This window comes from Peromyscus maniculatus, chromosome 3, assembly GCF_049852395.1.
Source record: "Peromyscus maniculatus bairdii isolate BWxNUB_F1_BW_parent chromosome 3, HU_Pman_BW_mat_3.1, whole genome shotgun sequence".
Lineage (NCBI taxonomy): Eukaryota > Metazoa > Chordata > Mammalia > Rodentia > Cricetidae > Peromyscus > Peromyscus maniculatus.
In genome coordinates, this window is record NC_134854.1 from 130,999,157 (window position 1) to 131,017,749 (window position 18,593).

The 18,593-nt window shown below is 45.5% G+C and overlaps 1 protein-coding gene across 1 annotated transcript in view; it reads left to right on the forward strand.

The window, feature by feature from the left end:
- Nucleotides 1-297: 297 nt before the first annotated feature.
- The window catches only part of Edem1 (ER degradation enhancing alpha-mannosidase like protein 1), a 31,761-nt gene continuing 13,465 nt past the window's right edge, over nt 298-18,593 (forward strand). Inside the window, exons 1-5 of the mRNA XM_006985032.4 lie at nt 298-883; nt 9,339-9,411; nt 14,074-14,177; nt 15,411-15,582; nt 17,106-17,289. Of these exons, the coding sequence (XP_006985094.1) occupies nt 402-883; nt 9,339-9,411; nt 14,074-14,177; nt 15,411-15,582; nt 17,106-17,289 (1,015 nt within the window). The 5' untranslated portion in view covers nt 298-401. The remainder of the gene's footprint in view (nt 884-9,338; nt 9,412-14,073; nt 14,178-15,410; nt 15,583-17,105; nt 17,290-18,593) is intronic.

Genomic DNA, 18,593 nt, shown 5'->3' on the forward strand with positions numbered 1-18,593 from the left:
CCCGTGCTGCGCTCTTATTGGTTGGAAGTTCTCTCCCTAAAGCTAGAGCGACCTAGGCTCGCCACGCCAGCCCGACCTGACTCGGATCCGCCCAGGGGGCGTGGTCCTGCGGTGGGGCGGAGCCTTGTTGTCCCTGCGGCCTATAGAGCGGGAGGGAGTCCCCGGCCGCGCCCCTCGAGGCCGGGCCGCGCCAGGCCAATCCTGGGCGGCCGGCGGGCGAACGTGGGGCCTGGCGGGCCGGGCCGGGCCGCAGGGCGGGGGACAATGGGCCAGTTCCTGGTGCGTCACGAGGGAGTTCCTTAAAGGGGAAGTGAGCAGGCTCCCGGGCGGACGCGCGGGGCGGCGGTCGGCTGGGGACGCGCCCGGAGCTTCAAAATAATGCCCGCGGCGGCCGCGCGACCATGCAATGGCGAGCGCTCGTCCTGGGGCTGGTGCTGCTGCGCCTCGGCCTCCACGCGGTGCTCTGGCTGGTCTTCGGGCTGGGGCCCAGCATGGGCTTCTACCAGCGCTTTCCGCTCAGCTTCGGCTTCCAGCGCTTGAGGGGCCCCGACGGCTCGGGGCCGGTGGGTCCTCCCGAAGGCCCGGCCTGGCTGCATCGGCCAAGGCACGGGACGGAGGGGCGGCTCGAGACCCCGAGGGGGCCGGGGCCGGGCGTGTGTGGCCCGGCGCACTGGGGCTACGCTCTGGGCGGCCGTGGCTGCGGCCCGGACGAGTACGAGCGGCGCTACAGCGGCGCCTTCCCGCCGCAACTGCGTGCCCAGATGCGCGACCTGGCGCGGGGCATGTTCGTCTTCGGCTACGACAACTACATGGCGCACGCCTTTCCGCAGGACGAGCTCAACCCCATCTACTGCCGTGGCCGGGGGCCCGACCGCGGGGACCCGTGAGTAGCCCTCCGGACGCCCCGCGCGCCGCCTTCCGCCCCTTCGGGTCCCCGAGGGGACACCAGGGTCTTTAGAGTCCTCCAAAGTCCAAAGTTCCCCTTCCCCTCTGCCCTGTGGACTGACATTCTCTTTGATTCTCCTGGACCCTCCAAACTTCAGGACAGCTGTCCCTGTCATTCTCTGTTACAGATGGGGAAACTGAGGGCCAGAGACCGGAAGGGACAGTCACAGTGGCAAGACACGCCGCTGCTCCAGATGGACATATTATCTAAGTGCTAGCTATAGGCTTCCTTTGGAAAACGCAGCTTTAGAACGAACCCTCTCCACTCCTGATCAGAACGCCACACCCAATCTTTAATATAAAGATTAAGGGTTCCGAGAAAGGGGCCATCCCGTGAATTGGACGCAGGGGATGGCGTGAGGGGTTAGCGTTTCCTCTTTCACAGGGGCCGTTGCCTAGGCTGAGGAGAGCTAGTTGGGAGGGATGGCCGTTGCCTGGCCCAGATTTGCGATCTGGATCCTCGAAGGATGATTTCTTAGGCGCTGAATTGACTGACACTGTCATTGCTTGGTGCCATCGTAAACACTGATGGGGTGATGGTGCTGTCAGAAGGTCAGGCAGTCCTCCCAGCCTACTAGCCACGTATGGGAAGGTGGCGTTCCAGGGTTACTCTAGTCAACTTCAAAGTCCAAGAGAACAGAACACCCAGCCAAGGTCCTCCTCTTGAAAGGTGTGCGCTGCCACCGACCCAGTTAGGCCGGTTGGTGACTGGTGTTTTCCTCCCCTTAGATGGGAGTAGAGTTGGGTTGTTAATTGTCTTGGCACATGGGGCACCCTTGGACACCTGGCGTGTGTATTTTCCTTGTCTTGGTGGGAAGCAGTGGAGGATTCTTCGGTTCTAAAAGAAAAGCTAAGGGCTGGTGAGATGGCTCAGCCAGTCAAGGCGCTTGGCACTATGCTCAGGACTTGAGTTTGATCCTCCATGACCCACATGGAGGATGGAGAAAGAGCAAGCACACTGAGGAGACTCCTCTGACCTCTACACACCTCTGTGACACCCATGCACACCCGCCCCCAATACATTAACAATTTTAAAGGAAAGCTAATACTCTTAGAGCGCATAAAGAGCTATATAAGTGGGTTGGTTAAGTGTAAATTTGTGTCTTAATTTGCAGGGCGATGAGCATTAATAGCAAGGGAGCATCCCACACAGAGGCACTGGGCCTTGAATAGTTCTTGGACTCATGAACTATTTGTCTTGCTTAGCCATATCAGCTTTTGTACCTATAACCACCCCCCACCCCCCCACCCCCGTCTTTCCTGCTTTCTTTCAGGAGTGCAGGGAATTGAACACACAGCTCTATACAGCTCTTTACAGCTGAGCTACATTTCAGCTCTTCTTTCTTTCTGCTTTTTCTCTGTTTCTTTGGGGGGAAAACTATAAAATTACCTGAAGTAACACTTCCTCTTTAGATTATAGGGAGTGAATGAGTTGTCTCACTCAAAAGAGACATAGAGGAGAGACTGTATCCATGGTTATGTTTTCTTCAATTCCATCACCCTTGCCCTCCCCTCCCCTTTATCGTGTGAGAACAGATTTCTTTAAATCTGGGAGGGGAAGCAGAAAAATCCCACTAGTTACTTTCAGTAGCTTGTTTCTGGCAGTCTGTGTCCATATGGCAACACATTCTATTTATTGATTTATTTTTACACAGTTGCAACTTGTATGTACCTTTTTGAATTTTTTTTTTTAATTTTACAAAGATAGTATTTTTATTTGTGTACCAATAAGGTTTACAGTTGACAATCAGACACAAAAAAGGTTTGAAAGGCTATAGATGACGACTGTTGGTTCAACCTCCCTAGAAAATTTTATAGAACATTTCTGATACACTCCCATCTGAATCTTAAGTATGACATGTGTCCAGGTGACAGAATGATGGTTCCCTTCCGTTAGCCTCATTGCCTCCTTGTCTTTCTTCTTTTTTTTTTTCTGGACTAGGCACTGCTGTGCTGATGACGTGGCACTTCCTCAGAAAGTGGCTCTTCCTTAATGCGCTTCTTTTTATCCTTCCTTTGTTCCTCTTTCTTCTGTCAGTCTGTCTGTCTGTCTTTTTCCGTGCTGAAGATGGTTCCTAGCATAACCAGAATATTACAGGAAAAGCTCTGGCTCCAGCTGTCCTGCTAAGCTAGGCTTGGTCACTCATCCCAAGGTGCCAATTAAAGAGAAAACGGCTGGCACAAAGCAGAGAAGAGAATTGACGTCCTGGGAAAAGAACAAATAAAGGGGTCCATCTGTCCCTGAGTTGGGCTTCAGGATCCTGCCATGAGCCTTAGGTTCAAGTAGAGGAAGGGTTGGGGCAGAGGGTGCGAGATAGCTAACTAAGTAGTCCCGGTCAAGCTGTGGTTTTGGCCATTACAGTCTCAGCTCAGGTCCTGCAAGATGGGCCCGCACAGTGATAATCCATTCCGAGTTGTCTTCACCGAAATCCAGTTCTTGTAAGGTGATCTGCTTAGAGGACAGCCTCCCCATCATAGATAATTGTTCTCATCATGTGGAATCTAAGGTAAGTCCAGGTTTAAGACAATGCCTTCAGTCTCACAGGAATGAGAGAGGGTGTGAATCACTGGATCTACACAGGCACTCCTGGAATGATTCACATGGCCATGGGTAGAGAAAAGCAGGAGGACCCAAAGGCAAGGAGACAGACGCAGAAGGAAGATGGAAATGGCAGGCTTCTATCCTGTGTTAGTTACTCTGTGGGCTCGAGTGAGAGCTGAGCTTTTCAGCAGAAGCAGCTAAGTGCCTGTTAGGCTAGGGCCTTGTGCATGCTAGGCAAGTAGTCCACCATCGAGCTAACCGCCCAGCTCCTTTTTCACTTTCTATTTTGAGACAGTCTTTTTAAGTTGAACAGGCTGGCTTTCATCTTGTCCTGCAGCTCAGCAGGCCTTGAATTTGTCATCTTAATTCACACCCCTGAGTAGCTGGAGCTATAGGCTCTGCGTTACCGAGCAATGCTTTTTTTTTTTTTTTTTTTTTGTAATGAACCATAAGTACTTCATGAAGCATTTGGGGGTGGGGTGGGGACCCTTCAGCAAAGTGAGGTGATGGTGGTTGGTTGAAATTGTTGGTCCAAGTGGCATCTTGGGGTGCATAGGCCATTTTAGAGGCCTGCGGAGGTGTTGTGGTTTGCTTTGGTTATGCAGTGGCAGTTCCTATAAGTTGAAGTCAAGTCTCTGACCAGGATGACAGCATTAGTAATAGTGAGGAATGGTATCATTGGACTTTCGGGTGGCGCGCCTTTGTGTTTCTGACGTGGTGAAAGACCATCGGGATTGTGTGGCCTTGAGCAGACCCTCACCCTGGCCAACTCCAGAAACAGGAAGCTTAGTTTGGGCTTGTTTTGTTTTGACCCACCTTCTGTAGTACAGTTCCTCTTGTGCTCTGATATTTTTAAGAGTTTCGGGTCTGTGCTTTGTTATTCTGGTTCTGAACAAGTAGGAAGGAAGTGTTTACATTTCCCAAATAAAGTATAATAAGAAGACTTAATTTTCCCCCCTAATACTGAGAATTGAACCCAGGGCCCACACATTCCAGATAAGTGATCTGCTACTAAACTACATCCCTGGCCCTTTAAAAATTAGACTTTGAGGGGCTGGAGACGTGGCTCAGTAGTGAAAAGTGCTCGCTACTCAAAGCTACCTGTAACTCGAGCTCCAGTTACAGGTGTTCTGGTCTCCATATGCATGTACATGCACATACACACATATGAAATGCACTTTTATTTTGAGGCCTGGGGATATATTTCAATGGTAGAGCATTGCCTAGCATGTAGGAGGCCCTTAATTCAAGGTTAGTGCTGCAAAAAACAAAGTAACAAAAAATTGCTTTAAGGCAGTCTACCACTGTCCTCAAACTTAAGATTCTCCTGCCTTGGCCTGGAATTATACAAGGTGTGCCTTTACCATGCCCAGAAAATATTTCAGTTTCAAAATTCAAATACGTTCATTGCCATTATCTAATATTATTTTAAAAAAGAATGAACTTGCCATTGAATAGTACCTAAAACATCACAAAAACAAAATGTAGGTTCTCTCTCTCTCTCTCTCTCTCTCTCTCTCTCTCTCTCTCTCTCTCTCTCTCTCTCTCTCTCTCTCTCTCTCTTTTTGAGACAGAGTCACATGTAGCACAGGCTGGCCCTTAACTGAATAGGTGGCTGAGGATGGCCTAGGCTCCTGATCAGTCTGATCCACCTTCTCCAGTGCTATGATTACCTGGCTGTGTCATTTCTCATTAGTCCCAGCCTCCCGATGCTTATCTTGAGAGCCGCGGGGCCTGTGTTATCATGAAGTAAACAAATCTCCAACCCTAGGAAAACAGCCAGCCTCTCTCCTGCCTGCTGTTGGGTTGTGGAATCCAAGTTCAAACCTTTGAGTAAATTTAGATATTTCTGTAATCCAAAAAAGGCAACTATACATTTGGGGTTTGGGCCCGTGACTATGCGTGGTTCCACCCCCTCCCCCAAACCACATTTTTAAAACAGAAGGAAAATCCCAACGAACAGATCAAATATTGGTTCCTCGCCTAGTTTGTTCCTAGGCAATCTAGCTTAAGATGGCCACCTCCTGGGCCGAGAAGATGGCTCAGTGGTAAGAGTGTTTGCTGTGTGAGTATGAAGACTTGAGTCTGAGTCCCTAACAAGCCTGTAAAAAGCTGGGCGTGGTCACTACTGTGTCTGTAACCCAACCCCATGGGGTGGAGACAAGAGGATTGCTGGGACCTGCTGACTGCCCCGTGAGCTCCAAGTTCAGTGAGAGACTCTCTGTCAAGGCAGTAAGATGGAGAGAGACTGCAGGATACTTGAAATCCTACTCAGGCCTCTTACCATGCATGGAGTGCCTGTGCCTTCACACACATGCAAATGTACACACACACACACACACATACACACACACACACACGGCCTCTTTCAGAATTCCTTTTTTAAAAAAATCTTTCAGAGTCCGGCACAGGTCTTCCTTGAGCTATGGAAGGTGATTCTCTTTGGTTTGCTCATTTCGGGTTTGATTCCTGTTCTTTGAGCCGCCATTCCAGACTTTGACTGAAAACTGAGTCCTGTCCCCTTTGCTTCTCTTGGATTACTAACTAAGTCCTTGAGTGCTCAGGGACTGCTTGTTGCGTTATCTCTCTGCCTACACAGAAGATAAGATTTCCAAACAGCTGTTGCAGGTTGAGTATGCGCAGCTTGGTTTCTTGTGTTTTCCAACATGCTGTGTGATTTTATTAGCTACGGAATTAGAGATTTTCTAGCAGAGGCTTTGGTCTTCGTCTTTGTTGTCTCCCTCCTCCTCCTCTTCCCCTTCTTCCTCCTCCCCCTTGGCTTTTGTTTGTTTGTTTAGAGGTAGTAAGAACTTCAGAGTGGCACAGTGGAATGATCGCCATGAAGGAGGTGGTGCGCACGCCTTTAATCCCAGCACTCAGGAGGCAGAGGCAGGTGGATCTCTGTGAGTTTGAGGCCAGCCTGGGCTACAGAGCAAAATCCAGGACAGGCTCCAAAGCTACACAGAGAAAGCCTGTCTGGAAAAACTTAAAAAAAAGAAACGAAAAGAAAGTTCATGCACAAGTGACGAATTAGGAGGGAGTTGAGTTGTGATTGGACCAGCTGCTTACATGGGACTACTTGTACTCTTGATTTTTGCCTTGCACTGAAAGATTGACTTCCCTAAGAGCTACTAGGTGAGACAGGACTACAACAAGCATGTCTGAAGAGCAGAGCTGTGTTGCTATCTGCATGATGGGCTGACAAATGGAAGTGAGAAAATGTCTTGTTGTTGGGCTAGGACTGTTTGTTTTATGGAATCTGATTTTTTCTTTATTCTCTACCCTCTTCTCCATACTTGGATAATTTATATTATTAATTGTAGCTGAAGTTATTCTGTGTCTACCCAGCTCCCGCCTCCTCGCATTTCCGAAGCTGCTCACACCCAAATAAACACACACAGGCTAATATTATTTAAAACTGGCCATTAGCTCAGGCCTACCACTGACTAGATCTTACACTTAAACTCAGCCCATTTTTGTTAATCTAGATGTTGCCACTCTGAGACTTGATCTTGCTGTGTAAGCAAGGAACTCTCCTCCTGCCCCAGTCTCTTAAGTGTTGGGATAATTTGGTAGAAAAGAATTCAAAACGTTCTGGTGAACATTCTAGATCTTTAAGTGGATTTTTCTGACTAGAGTGGAACCATCACAGTTACTGCAAATACATTAAAAACGTCCACTCTGGCAACAGTTACCAGTTGTTGCTGACTCTTTGGCCCCTGTTACTGAGGATTTATTGTTGCTTTGGGCCGGTCCATGCTGAGGGTCAGATCCAGCATCTCAACCTGCAAGGCAAGCATTCTGCTGGTTGCTGTGCCCCCAGCTCTTAACGAGTCGAACACTGGGTCCCTTTTGTGTGTGGACTAAGAGAAAAGGCACAGTAGACATGGAAAGGCGCTGGGGGCAGCTAGGGAGGAGGCGCTGGCCACAGATTAGGATGCCAGGTGATACGGAGTTCTCGTTAACTTCTTTCAGGTGGGATGCTAAATGATATGGCAACCACTTTCTGGTGACGTGGGTGTTTGGAACTCATTCTGTTTCTGAGCAGCGTAGCCCTGGAGTTAAATATTTGAACCCAGCCAAGTGTTCTTGAGGACACACTTGAACGTGAGGATGTCTGCTTTGACCCTCCTCCAACCCTTGGCAACTCCTGTGTGCTTGGCCTTTGGGAGACCTGTGTGAATCTATAGCTCTCACCCTGAGGGACCCTTTCCATCGTGTGAGTTTCTTTAAGAGAAATCAAATAGAGGGCACAAATGCAGCTTTCCAGTGATGCTGTTGGTGGCTTTGGTTCCTAGTAACCCCCTCTGGGAACCTGTCTTTTGCTGTAGGTTCTTTGTCCTATGTTAAGTGCTCAACACACACACACAATAGAGCCATTGGAAGATTCAGCTAAGGTCAGATGTGGAAGCTGTTTATTCCTGCTTCTTCATGTAATTCTTATTTCACTCTGAATGAAGCCCAAAAGGTATTTTTTTTTTTCATTTTTCTTTATTAGGAAATTTTCTACTCGCTCTACACACTATCCACAGATTCCCCCCTCCTCCTACCCCCAGCCCTCTTTCCCAAGCCACCCCGCATTCCCACATCCCTCAAATCGAGGTGTCCCATGGGGAGTCAACAGAGCCCAGCACACTGAGCCTAGGCAGGTCTAAGCCCCTTCCCACTGCACCAAGGCTGTGCAAGGTGTCACACCACAGGCACCAGATTCCAGAAGCCTGCCCATAGACCAGGGATAGATCCCGATCCCCCTGCCTGAGTGCTCCCAAACAGTTTGAGCCAAACAACCATCTTCCGTATCCAGAGGAAGGCATTTTATTTTATTTTTATACTGTGTGTGTGTGTGTGTGTGTGTGTGTGTGTGTGTGTGTGTGTGTATGCAGGCATGCACAGGCGAAGGATAACTTGTGAGAGTTAGTGTTCTTCTTCTACCATGTGAGTCCTGGAGATGAACTCAGGTTCTGAGGATTAGCATCGAGCACCTTTTCCTACTGAGTCATCTTAGCAACCCCCTTAGGCCTTTGAGAGAGGTACAGCAGACCAAGCCATCCAGGACCGTGGGATACTGCCCTCAAAACTTCTTTCATAGGAAGGAAGTGGTACAGGGAGCCTTTGGGATGATGTAAGGGCAGGTGGCATGCAGAGAAGATGGAGGATGCTAGATGTGGCTGGAAATGAAAGTAGCGCTTTCTTACTTTGGTCTCTAGTAAATGAGATCTTTAAGCCGTTGTCTTATTTCTTCTTTTACTATCGGTTTCTTTTCCTTTCCAGCCTCTGGAATTATTTTCTGGCTTTGTGGTTATGGGACAAGGGAGTGAGTGGAGTCTGTGACCTGAATTTCTTCAGCTCTGCCAGGTCATTTTCACTGTTGTCTAGCCTTCCCGGATGTATTAGTTTCCATTGTGTGTCATAGTTTGAGCAGTGAAGAAATATCAGGTCACATGACAGGATCCCTCCTTCAGTTCCTAATGATTGTGAAATTAAGAGTTTTGAAGTCTGACAGTATTAAAGCTACTTGATGGTGAGAGTGTGTCTCAGAGGGTGAGTGATTTGCCCATCTCTGGACATCCCCTTGAGCTTTTCTCACTACCACCCTATACCCATGTCTCTGCTGTCCTAGACTTCCTCATCCTGTGAACACATAGATACTGCTGCCTCGAGACACAAGGCCTGCACCCTACTGCTACCCACAGTCCATTTCTGGATCATGAACATTGCCAGCAGTCTTATTTCTGACGGGTGTTTAGTTTTGTGGTCTCCACCCCCCCCTTCCGTGGGTGTCCCGTCCTCCCCCCTTCTTTCACTTTAAATGTAAAGTACCGTTGTTTAATTTTCATTCTTTCTTTTCCAGTTCAAATCTGAACATCAATGATGTCCTAGGGAATTACTCCCTGACTCTTGTTGATGCCTTGGATACACTTGCAGTAAGTACTCAGCCTTTTCTTCTTTAATTAAGATAATTAAGATAAAGTGTTTGGGGGTTTATTGTATTTCTTCATTTCCCCCAGGAATGGGAATTCTAGGAAATGCTGTACTCAGAAGGCTTTGTTGAGTGTTATTTATTTTAATGATCTTCATGGGAAGACAAGAAAAGCATTGAAGGTTAACTGAGGGGAAATATGGCTCTCCTTAAAGGGAGAGAAGAAGTACATGGCTAGTTTTTAGAGGACCTACTTTTTTCTTTGTCATCCTATCCTAACAGAGCCTGGAGACTTTTGTTACTACTTAGTTACTGTAGTCTGTTAGATCACAGACTCTATTCGTTACTCAGTTACTGTAGTTGGTTAGATCATGGACTGTATTGGTTACTTAGTTACTGTAGTTGGTTAGATCACGGACTGTATTGGTTCCTTAGTTACTGTAGTCTGTTAGATCACAGGCTGTATTGGTTCCTCAGTTACTGTAGTCTGTTAGGTCACAGGCTGTATTGGTTACTGAGTTACTGTAGTCTGTTAGATCACAGGCTGTATTGGTTCCTCAGTTACTATAGTCTGTTAGATCACAGGCTGTATTGTTTCCTTAGTTACTGTAGTCTGTTAGATCACAGGCTGTATTGGTTCCTCAGTTACTGTAGTCTGTTAGGTCACAGGCTGTATTGGTTCCTCAGTTACTGTAGTCTGTTAGATCACAGGCTGTATTGGTTCCTCAGTTACTGTAGTCTGTTAGGTCACAGGCTGTATTGTTTCCTTAGTTACTGTAGTCTGTTAGATCACAGGCTGTATTGGTTCCTCAGTTACTGTAGTCTGTTGGATCACAGGCTGTATTGGTTCCTCAGTTACTATAGTCTGTTAGATCACAGGCTGTATTGGTTACTTTTCTGTTGCTGTAATAAAACACCAGGGCCAAATGCAAGGTAAGGGAAAGAGAGTTTATTTTGGTTTAATGGTTCCCACCAAGGTGGGAAAGGCATGGCATGGCAACAGGGTCAGGAAGCTGGATGTTCACATTTTCATCCACTTACAGTGAGACTCCTATAGATTCCATAAGGTCCCCAAACAGCACCACCAACTGGGGACCAAGTATTCCAGAACATGAGCCTATGGGGGATACTTCTCATTCAGACCACAGGGACCTTCCAGCCTCTATGTCTCTCTCCCAGAAAGCCGCCTATTGAGTGCCTGTCTCTGCTCCTTTGATACATAGACCAGACTAAACTAAATTGTGAGGCATGAAACTTGCCTATAGCCCTGAAAACCTGTGAGTCAGAACCTCTGTTTGTTCTCTGGAACCAAGTGGGCTGTCTCTCCTTTTAGGATCCCCATCCTACCACACACACCTACCTCTCCTAATTACTCTCTGACTTTAGCATCATGACCGTGGCTGTGAGGCTCTCTTCCCTGAAGCGTTTGTTGTGAAGGGTAATTTTGTGTGAGCTCCCTATTACAAATCCACCATTCTTCTTTTTAGCTGATAACACTACAATACTTGAGGAGTAAAAACCAGAAGATCCCAGGGTCAGAAGGTACCCCCAATGCTTCTGGCTACTGGCTTCCGAGGAGTGTCTGTGCCCAGTGCCTGCTCGTGCATGAGGCCCTCTCTGTGAACACCCCTGTTATTTACTGCTTCTTGGTTTTGGCTCCTGTTCACTCCAGATGTGGCTTGCCAACTTGCATACTGCCTTTACCCTCTCACATCTTGGCATCCTCAGTGACCCCGGGGAGCTGGAGGCCTTTCAGCATAAACAGGAAAATCCTCCTGAAGGCGATAAGCCACGCTGGACATGCGTCAGGCTGTGTCTGTGTGCTTCTTGGCCTAGCACCGTAGGGTCTGGTTTCCAAGGAACGTTTCCAGTGTTTTACAGTCTCCTTAGGAAAAGTAATTTTACAGACTTCCCTGTTTTCCTTGTCCAAGACAGTCTTTACTATTGGATCCTATGTCAAGTACTCTGTTTAACAATTTATTTGGCTCCTTTAAACGTTCCTAAGCAATGTTTAAAGCTGTCAGTTAGGAGTTGGAGTAGGGTGAGGTAGGTAACTTTACCCCGTGATTGTCTCGTGGTTTGCTTGTACCAAAGTTGCAGGATTTGGGAAGAGCTGGAGGTGTGTTCTGCATCTTCACTGTGTAGATTGCAGAAACAGGCCTGGGCCCCGGTTCTAATCGGGCTGCTGGGCTCCCTTCTCGGCTGTAGTTGCAGAGCACGCTCAGTCTCCCAGTACTTCCTTCTGAAGTGATTGCTGCTCCATTAAGTCAGCCGCCATCACTTGTCAGAATGTGCCCAGACAAGTAAGAGCAGTGTAATTAGTGCTAATGCTCCAAAGCTACTGACTCAGCCTCTCTCTACACCCCCACCCCCGTTGTGGAAGAGGGTTAGAAGGTGTGTGTACAGCTTAAGAAAGCACACTCTCTCAGTCTACTCTGTCCTCCACACTTGACAGTAAGTAGTATATAGTAGGACTGCAGATGGTTGTTTAAGTAAACGTTTACTAATCCAATTTTGTCCAACATGTATTCTAACAGTATGCCCCTTAACATAGTATTGTTCTCAAGCTGGAGAAATTCTGATTATTGGAGATCCACTCACACAATAGCATTTTGTTTATTTAATTTTTAAAAATTTTATGTTGAGGTTTAAAAATTATTTAATTAAAAATATTTAGTGTGTGTGTGTGTGTGTGTGTGTGTCGCACATGTCACTGCATGTGGGTGGAGGTCATAAGACAACTTGCAGGAGTCTCTTCTCTCCTATTATTTGGGTTCTGGGGATTAAACTCAAGTGGTCAAACTTTGTAGCAAGTATTCTTATATACTAAGCTACCTTAGTGGCCCTATTTATTTAATTTTTGAGACAGGGTCTCAAAAATAAGGTATAGGCTGGCCTTAAACTTGCAGCGATCTTCTTGCCTCAGCAAATGATGTGATTACAGGCATGTATGTGTGTATGTGTGTATGTATTTATGTATGTATTTATTTGGTGGACTTGGAGATTGACCCCAGGACTTTGCACACATGAGGTGAGTGCTCTTCCACTGAGCTACATCCCTCATCATTTGTTTTGTTTTGGTTGTTACGTCAGAGGCTCCAACTGGTGACCTTCATGCCTCAGTCTGCAGAGTGCTGGAATTATAGGTGTGAGCTGCATATCAGTGTTTTCAAGATTCTGCGAAGCCTTTCCTCTGTCCAGTCAGCCTTTCTCAGGCCTGGGTGAATTGTACCCTGGTTACTTTGTACTCACTGGCTGTCTAATGTGACAACTTACAGGGTGTAACTGCCTGGGTTTCATCACCTTCCCCAGCTTGATCTGAGATCCTATCAACCTTGCAGCTGCACTAGATACTGTTCTTGGTGAACATCTGTGAGGAAACAGACCCATTTCTGTGGTTTTTCATTGTAGAATATCTGGTCTTGAATGGGTTAGTGTGTTGGCTCATTTCTCAGGTATTCTTAAGTTGTGGCTTTTGTTTTGTTAGCATTTTCAGCAGATGTTTGCAGATACGCTGCAGGAACCCGTGGGAAAACAGTCCCCTGACCATTGCGTACAACCTGAGCAAGGTTGCATGTTCTTTTAAAAAGGAAGAACTGTAAACAGAAAGCCTGTTTCTGCTCTGTACCCAAGCAAACAATATGACTTGAGAAACACATAGCAGCCCGGTACAGTAAGAAATAAGGCACACCCCAGAGAACGAGTGTCTGAAGAGTCATTTGTTCTTGATTTATTTATTTATCAAGTTATTGATGTATGTGTTTGTGTCCTTATGAAAAATGGTTATAAAATTTGGGTGAAATCAAATCATTTCCATATAGGTTAACCTACATCATTTCATGACAGTTTTGCCCTTTTTGAAGGAAATAGCATGCTATGGCATTGTCTATGTACCTCACATAGGAACCTTAGTTGTTAAATTGGACAGAGCTAATAATTTGTATGTTTTGTTTTTACTCTTTAAGCATTTATTTATTTTTCTGTACGAGTGTGTACATGTTTGTGTGTGAGGGCAAGCATGTGCTGCCACGTTTGTGTGGAAGTCAAAGGACAAACTGTGCCTGGCTTTTTACAGGGGTTCAGGCAATCTGAACTCAGGCCATCAATCAGGCTTGCATGGCAAGTGCCTTGACCCACTGAACCATTTTCCAAGACTCCAGTTTGTCTTAAATGTTACTTGTTTCATGCTATGTTGTTAGTACTAGTTCTCAACATCTTTCCACATCTGGATGGCAAGCAAGGTCAACTAGTTTTCCAGATGTCTTGGGTTTATTTGAGAACAGAGATAGAATCGTATTTTTGTTACTTAATTTTCTGACTTATTTTCTCCCGCTCCACAACTTTTTAGAAACTGTTCTGCCTTGCAAGTAAAAGTCAGCTCAGAGCTTGCGGGAGAAGGGAGTGGAAAGATGAGGCGACAGCGATTCTGGGAGTGTTCATTCACACAGTTGTGCCACTTGGAGATGGGATCCTTCAGTGAGTGGTGGGAGGCAGGCTCGCCGTTTGTCCTGGAGTGTGATGTGAGCAGTGACTGCCTTCTACGTTTTGAGTGTCCTTCTTCACTGGGACAGAGCTACAGGCAGTGCAGACTCACAGAGACAGCGGCTGATCACCGCTAGACTGTCACTTCAGGCTGCTGTAACGGTTTGTGTTCCTCTGTTTAAAGATAATGGGAAATTCATCCGAGTTCCAGAAAGCAGTCAAGTTAGTGATCAACACTGTTTCGTTTGACAAGGATTCCACCGTCCAAGTCTTTGAAGCTACGATAAGGTAAAGTGGCATATGAAATGAACTGAAGGCTGCTTTTGTGGGGGGTGGGGTAAGGGACTTAATTACCCTGAGGGTTTTTCAGCCCGAGTCCTTATGGACAGTATGGACTCCGTGTGTATTATTCATGTTCGTTTTAGTTTAGTATTTATGAAAACTTGTACTTTCGATGCTTGAACATCGTCACATTTTGGACTGCACAGAAACACATGTTTTAGTGAGTATGGAAGAGAGATGTCCCTCAAATGCAATTTTAGTGATTCCACTCATATCTTTTCTTGTTTCCTTGTTCACTGCCTTAGAAATCCTCTTCATGTTTTTAAATGGAGCTTTTCATCTCTCCGCCCACAAAAAAAAAAAAAAAACCACTGCTTGCTCTTTTGATGTCTTTTCTTCTCATGGTTCTCACTTATCACCCACTCTTTGCTAAGGAATGGTGGAATCATGGCCTATACCCAGTTTTGTGCCTGGATTTCTTTAGTGTGAAATGTTGGCTCTTTTCCTGTTTAAATATTTTGAAAAATGTATTGCTATACAACAGTCCAGCTCTAAATCTGAACCTTGAAATTGAAGTTATGAAATTGTTTATTCTAAAACAAGAAAAAAATAAATGACTTGTTTGAAAAATGTTGCAGTCCTTTTTAGATAGTTGAGATGGGACATTTACGTATCTCCAAGGACATAAGTCTAAGAGGGTAGCCTTCGATTTTTTTCAGTATCTCTCATTTTATCATTTCCTTTTCCGTGTTGTCTACTAGGCACTGGGACAATTCATCAATCACCAGGCAGTCAGATCTGTAGAAGTTACCTAGCTCTGCTGTATCTTATTCTGTTTTTCATATGGCTAATGTTTCTTTACCAAGTGAGATGAATCAATAGGAATTTACTGATGCTAATAAGAAATATGTCCTTTGAGAATAACCAGTGGGTGCTTTCCTGGTTAGCATAGTTCCTTTTCTTGATGTCCTAAGATTAAGATGACCAAATTCATTAATGCTTTAGGTGGCATCTTCGGTTGTCTCAAATGGATAATTCCCTATCTTCCTGTTAGCAACGCAGTGAACTGAGAATCAGTCACTTAGCGCCACAGGGGACTGTCAGAAGCTACTGAATCAGGTTCTTCTCCAGGCAGCTTGGAGCCTGAGAAGAAGTAAAGACATCTTTTGTCTTTGTAAATTGGATTCTGTGCACTTGTAGCAATGTGTTTTTATTATTATTTTTTTCTTCCTGTGTCAGGGTTCTGGGAAGCCTCCTTTCTGCTCACAGAATAATAACTGACTCCAGACAGCCCTTTGGTGACATGACAATTGAGGATTATGATAATGAATTGTTGTACATGGCCCATGACCTGGCCGTGCGGCTCCTGCCAGCTTTTGAAAACACCAAGACAGGGATCCCCTATCCTCGGGTAAGTGACTGCTTTGTTCCATTGTTTTGCTGTTCTTGAGAAATAATCTTGTGCCATGTACCTCCGGCTGGCCTTGAACTTGTGATTTTCTTGCATCAACTTTCCAGATGTTAGCATTGCAGGTGTGAGTTACCATACCTGGCTGGTTTGTTCTTTTGTGTTCACTCTTCACAATTTTCCTGAATTAAAACTTATAAAAGGGATGAGGCCTGGCTATAAGAAGAGAGTGATGTCCTTCGAGAGGATTTGGTCCTAAACATAATGTCAGTTTTTAAAACTTTTCAGCATTTACTGAGTACTTTCTGTGTTCTAGACATACAGTAATATAGCAGTTAGCCTTTCAAGGTGAAGAACTGTGTTCACTGTGCGTGTGTGGTTTGCATTTTCTGTTACTAGCTAGTGTGGAGAATGTTTCTTCATTTCTGACTTGGATATGTTTCCCAAAGATCCTTACATGTGTGCGGGAGCTCCATGAATATTCATTTGAATACTTTACATGCCTGCAAGTGAAGCCTGCAGGACCAGACAATTAGATGCTGATTTAGATACAAGATCTGAGTGAGATTGTGTATTTGGCATCTGACTTAGCAAGCCAAATAACTCTTCTGGGAATTGTGTCAGCATTTGCAGTAATCGTGAGAAATGCCAGACCACAAAAACTCCATGATGAAATTGGCTGTCATACTGTGGCTGAACCTCTGCCTCTCTCCCAGTCTGCCGGTTGTTTGTGTTTGCTGAGCAGGAGTGAGTCTTTAGAAACTAGCCGAGAATCCATTACAGCTTGTATTTGTCTCTAACCCTGTATTAGTTACTTTTCTGTTGCTGTGATGAAATACCAAAACCAAAAGTAATTTAATAGAAGAATTTGTTTTAGCTTATGATTCTAAAGGGAGAGTCCAAAATGTCAGGGAAGCAGGAAGCCGACTGATCACCATTCACAGAGGAAGCAGAGAAAGTGAACAGGAAGTAGGATGAGGCTATAAACCCTCAAGGCCCACCCCTCGTGATGTACTTCCTCTAGCAAGGCATAAAGGTTCTTAAAGATTCCATAGCCTCAGCAAACAGCCCCACTGCCTGGGCACCCAGTGTCAGACACATGAGCCTGTGTGGGACACCACACACCCAGAGCCTGATGCTTCTATAGTCTGCAAGGATGCTTGGCAGAAAGAGATGGTTTAATGAATAATGGTAAGATTCTATGTTCTTAGTGTGTGCTCATGTCTCTCATCTTGTGTATAACATGACAACTGGTGAGCCGAGTCGCAGTGAGTGTGGTTCGTTAGCTGAGTGTCATATCTATGATGTGACTTTTCAGCACTGTGGTTTCTTAAGTTTTGCTACAATTTTTTTTTTTTTTTTTTTGGAAGTGAGATCTTGCTATGAGCTGGGGCTGGCCTTGAACTTGCTCTGTAGCCAGGCTGGCCTCCAACTTATAACCCTTCTGCCTTGGCCTCCTGAGTGCTGGGGTGCAATTGCTCAGCATCATGTGGCTTTCCAGACAACTGTGAGTCTTCCCATCGCAGGTGAATCTGAAGACGGGTGTTCCTCCTGACAGCAATAATGAGACCTGCACAGCGGGCGCCGGTTCTCTCCTGGTGGAATTTGGTATTCTGAGCCGGCTGCTGGGGGATTCCACTTTTGAGTGGGTGGCCAGACGAGCTGTGAAAGCCCTCTGGAACCTTCGGAGCAACAATACAGGATTGCTAGGTGAGGCTCACCTTGTGCCATCCGTGGGTCTGTGTAGCCTTTGGTCCCCTTTCCTTCTTGCTCTGGACTCCGCACTTCACGGCAGCAGCCATTGGCGCTTCGTGGGTCCAGTTTCTTCCCATGACCTTTTACTTGGTGTGAAGTTCTAGGGTCCGATGGAAGATAATGTTCAGCTGTTACAGCCCCCTCGGTTTGGATCCCTTGGTATATTTATTTCATCAGAAACTATGGCTAATAGAAATGCCATCAAAAGAACTGTCTCAGAGGCAAACTTATTGCTTCAATATAAGGTTCTAAAAATACAGGAATTTAGCATTTCCAGTAGAGAGGCTTTCTTCTTTAAAGAAAGGGAAAAGAAATCTAGGTGAAAGCCTAGTTGAAACATTAGATTTTCCCACCCTTGAGAGTATTTAGTCAAAATATTTAAGAATTATTATGGAAATGTTTAAGCTTTGGTAGTAGACATAATAACGAATAATATCCTTTATGTATTCATCATGACATTTGTCTTTAGTAACTACCCATATTTGCTAACTCACAATGTTTTAAAATGGGTTTTTAACATCATAAAATTGTCTTATGGGGACTTATTTTCTTTTTGACATCTGGAAATCACTTGGTTGTTTTGGAACCATATTGGATAATTTATAAAAAAAAAAAAATTAAGTAAATTTTGCCTCCTGAGGTTTATGTACAAACTTTATACATTGAATAGCAACAGTAGAAATAAAGTCACTCAGGCTGACTATGGTGACACACACCTGTAAATATAGCACTCTGGAGGCTGAAGCAGGAGTTAAGGTGAGTTTGAGGCCAGCCTGGGCTGCACAGTGAGACCTTGTCTCAACACCGTTGGCCACTTAACTTTCTGTAGGCCCTGTTAGTCTTCCATGTGTAACTTTTGGGACTCTCCAGTTATAACACAGTACTAAGAGAAACGAAGTTTTCATGCTGTATGCATTTGGCAGATCATTCCGATGTTTCCAAATTCTTGCCTTACTTTCATAGTTACCAGTTTTAAAAGCTATACATTGTTTTTCCTTTTTTGATAAAATTTTTGCTGTGTAGCATCTGCTGGCTTCCACTTCTGTGCAGCCCATGATGACGTCCAACTCCTCATCCTTTACACCTGTGCACTACCATACCTGGCTATTTTTTGTGGTGTTAGAACTCAGGTCCTTATATGTATTAGGCAGATACTCCACCACTGATCTATATCCCCAGCTCTGTTTGTTTTTATAGTGCTTATAAAAACAAGGAATGAGAATATGGGGTAAAAGGCTGTGAATACTCCTTTGGGTATT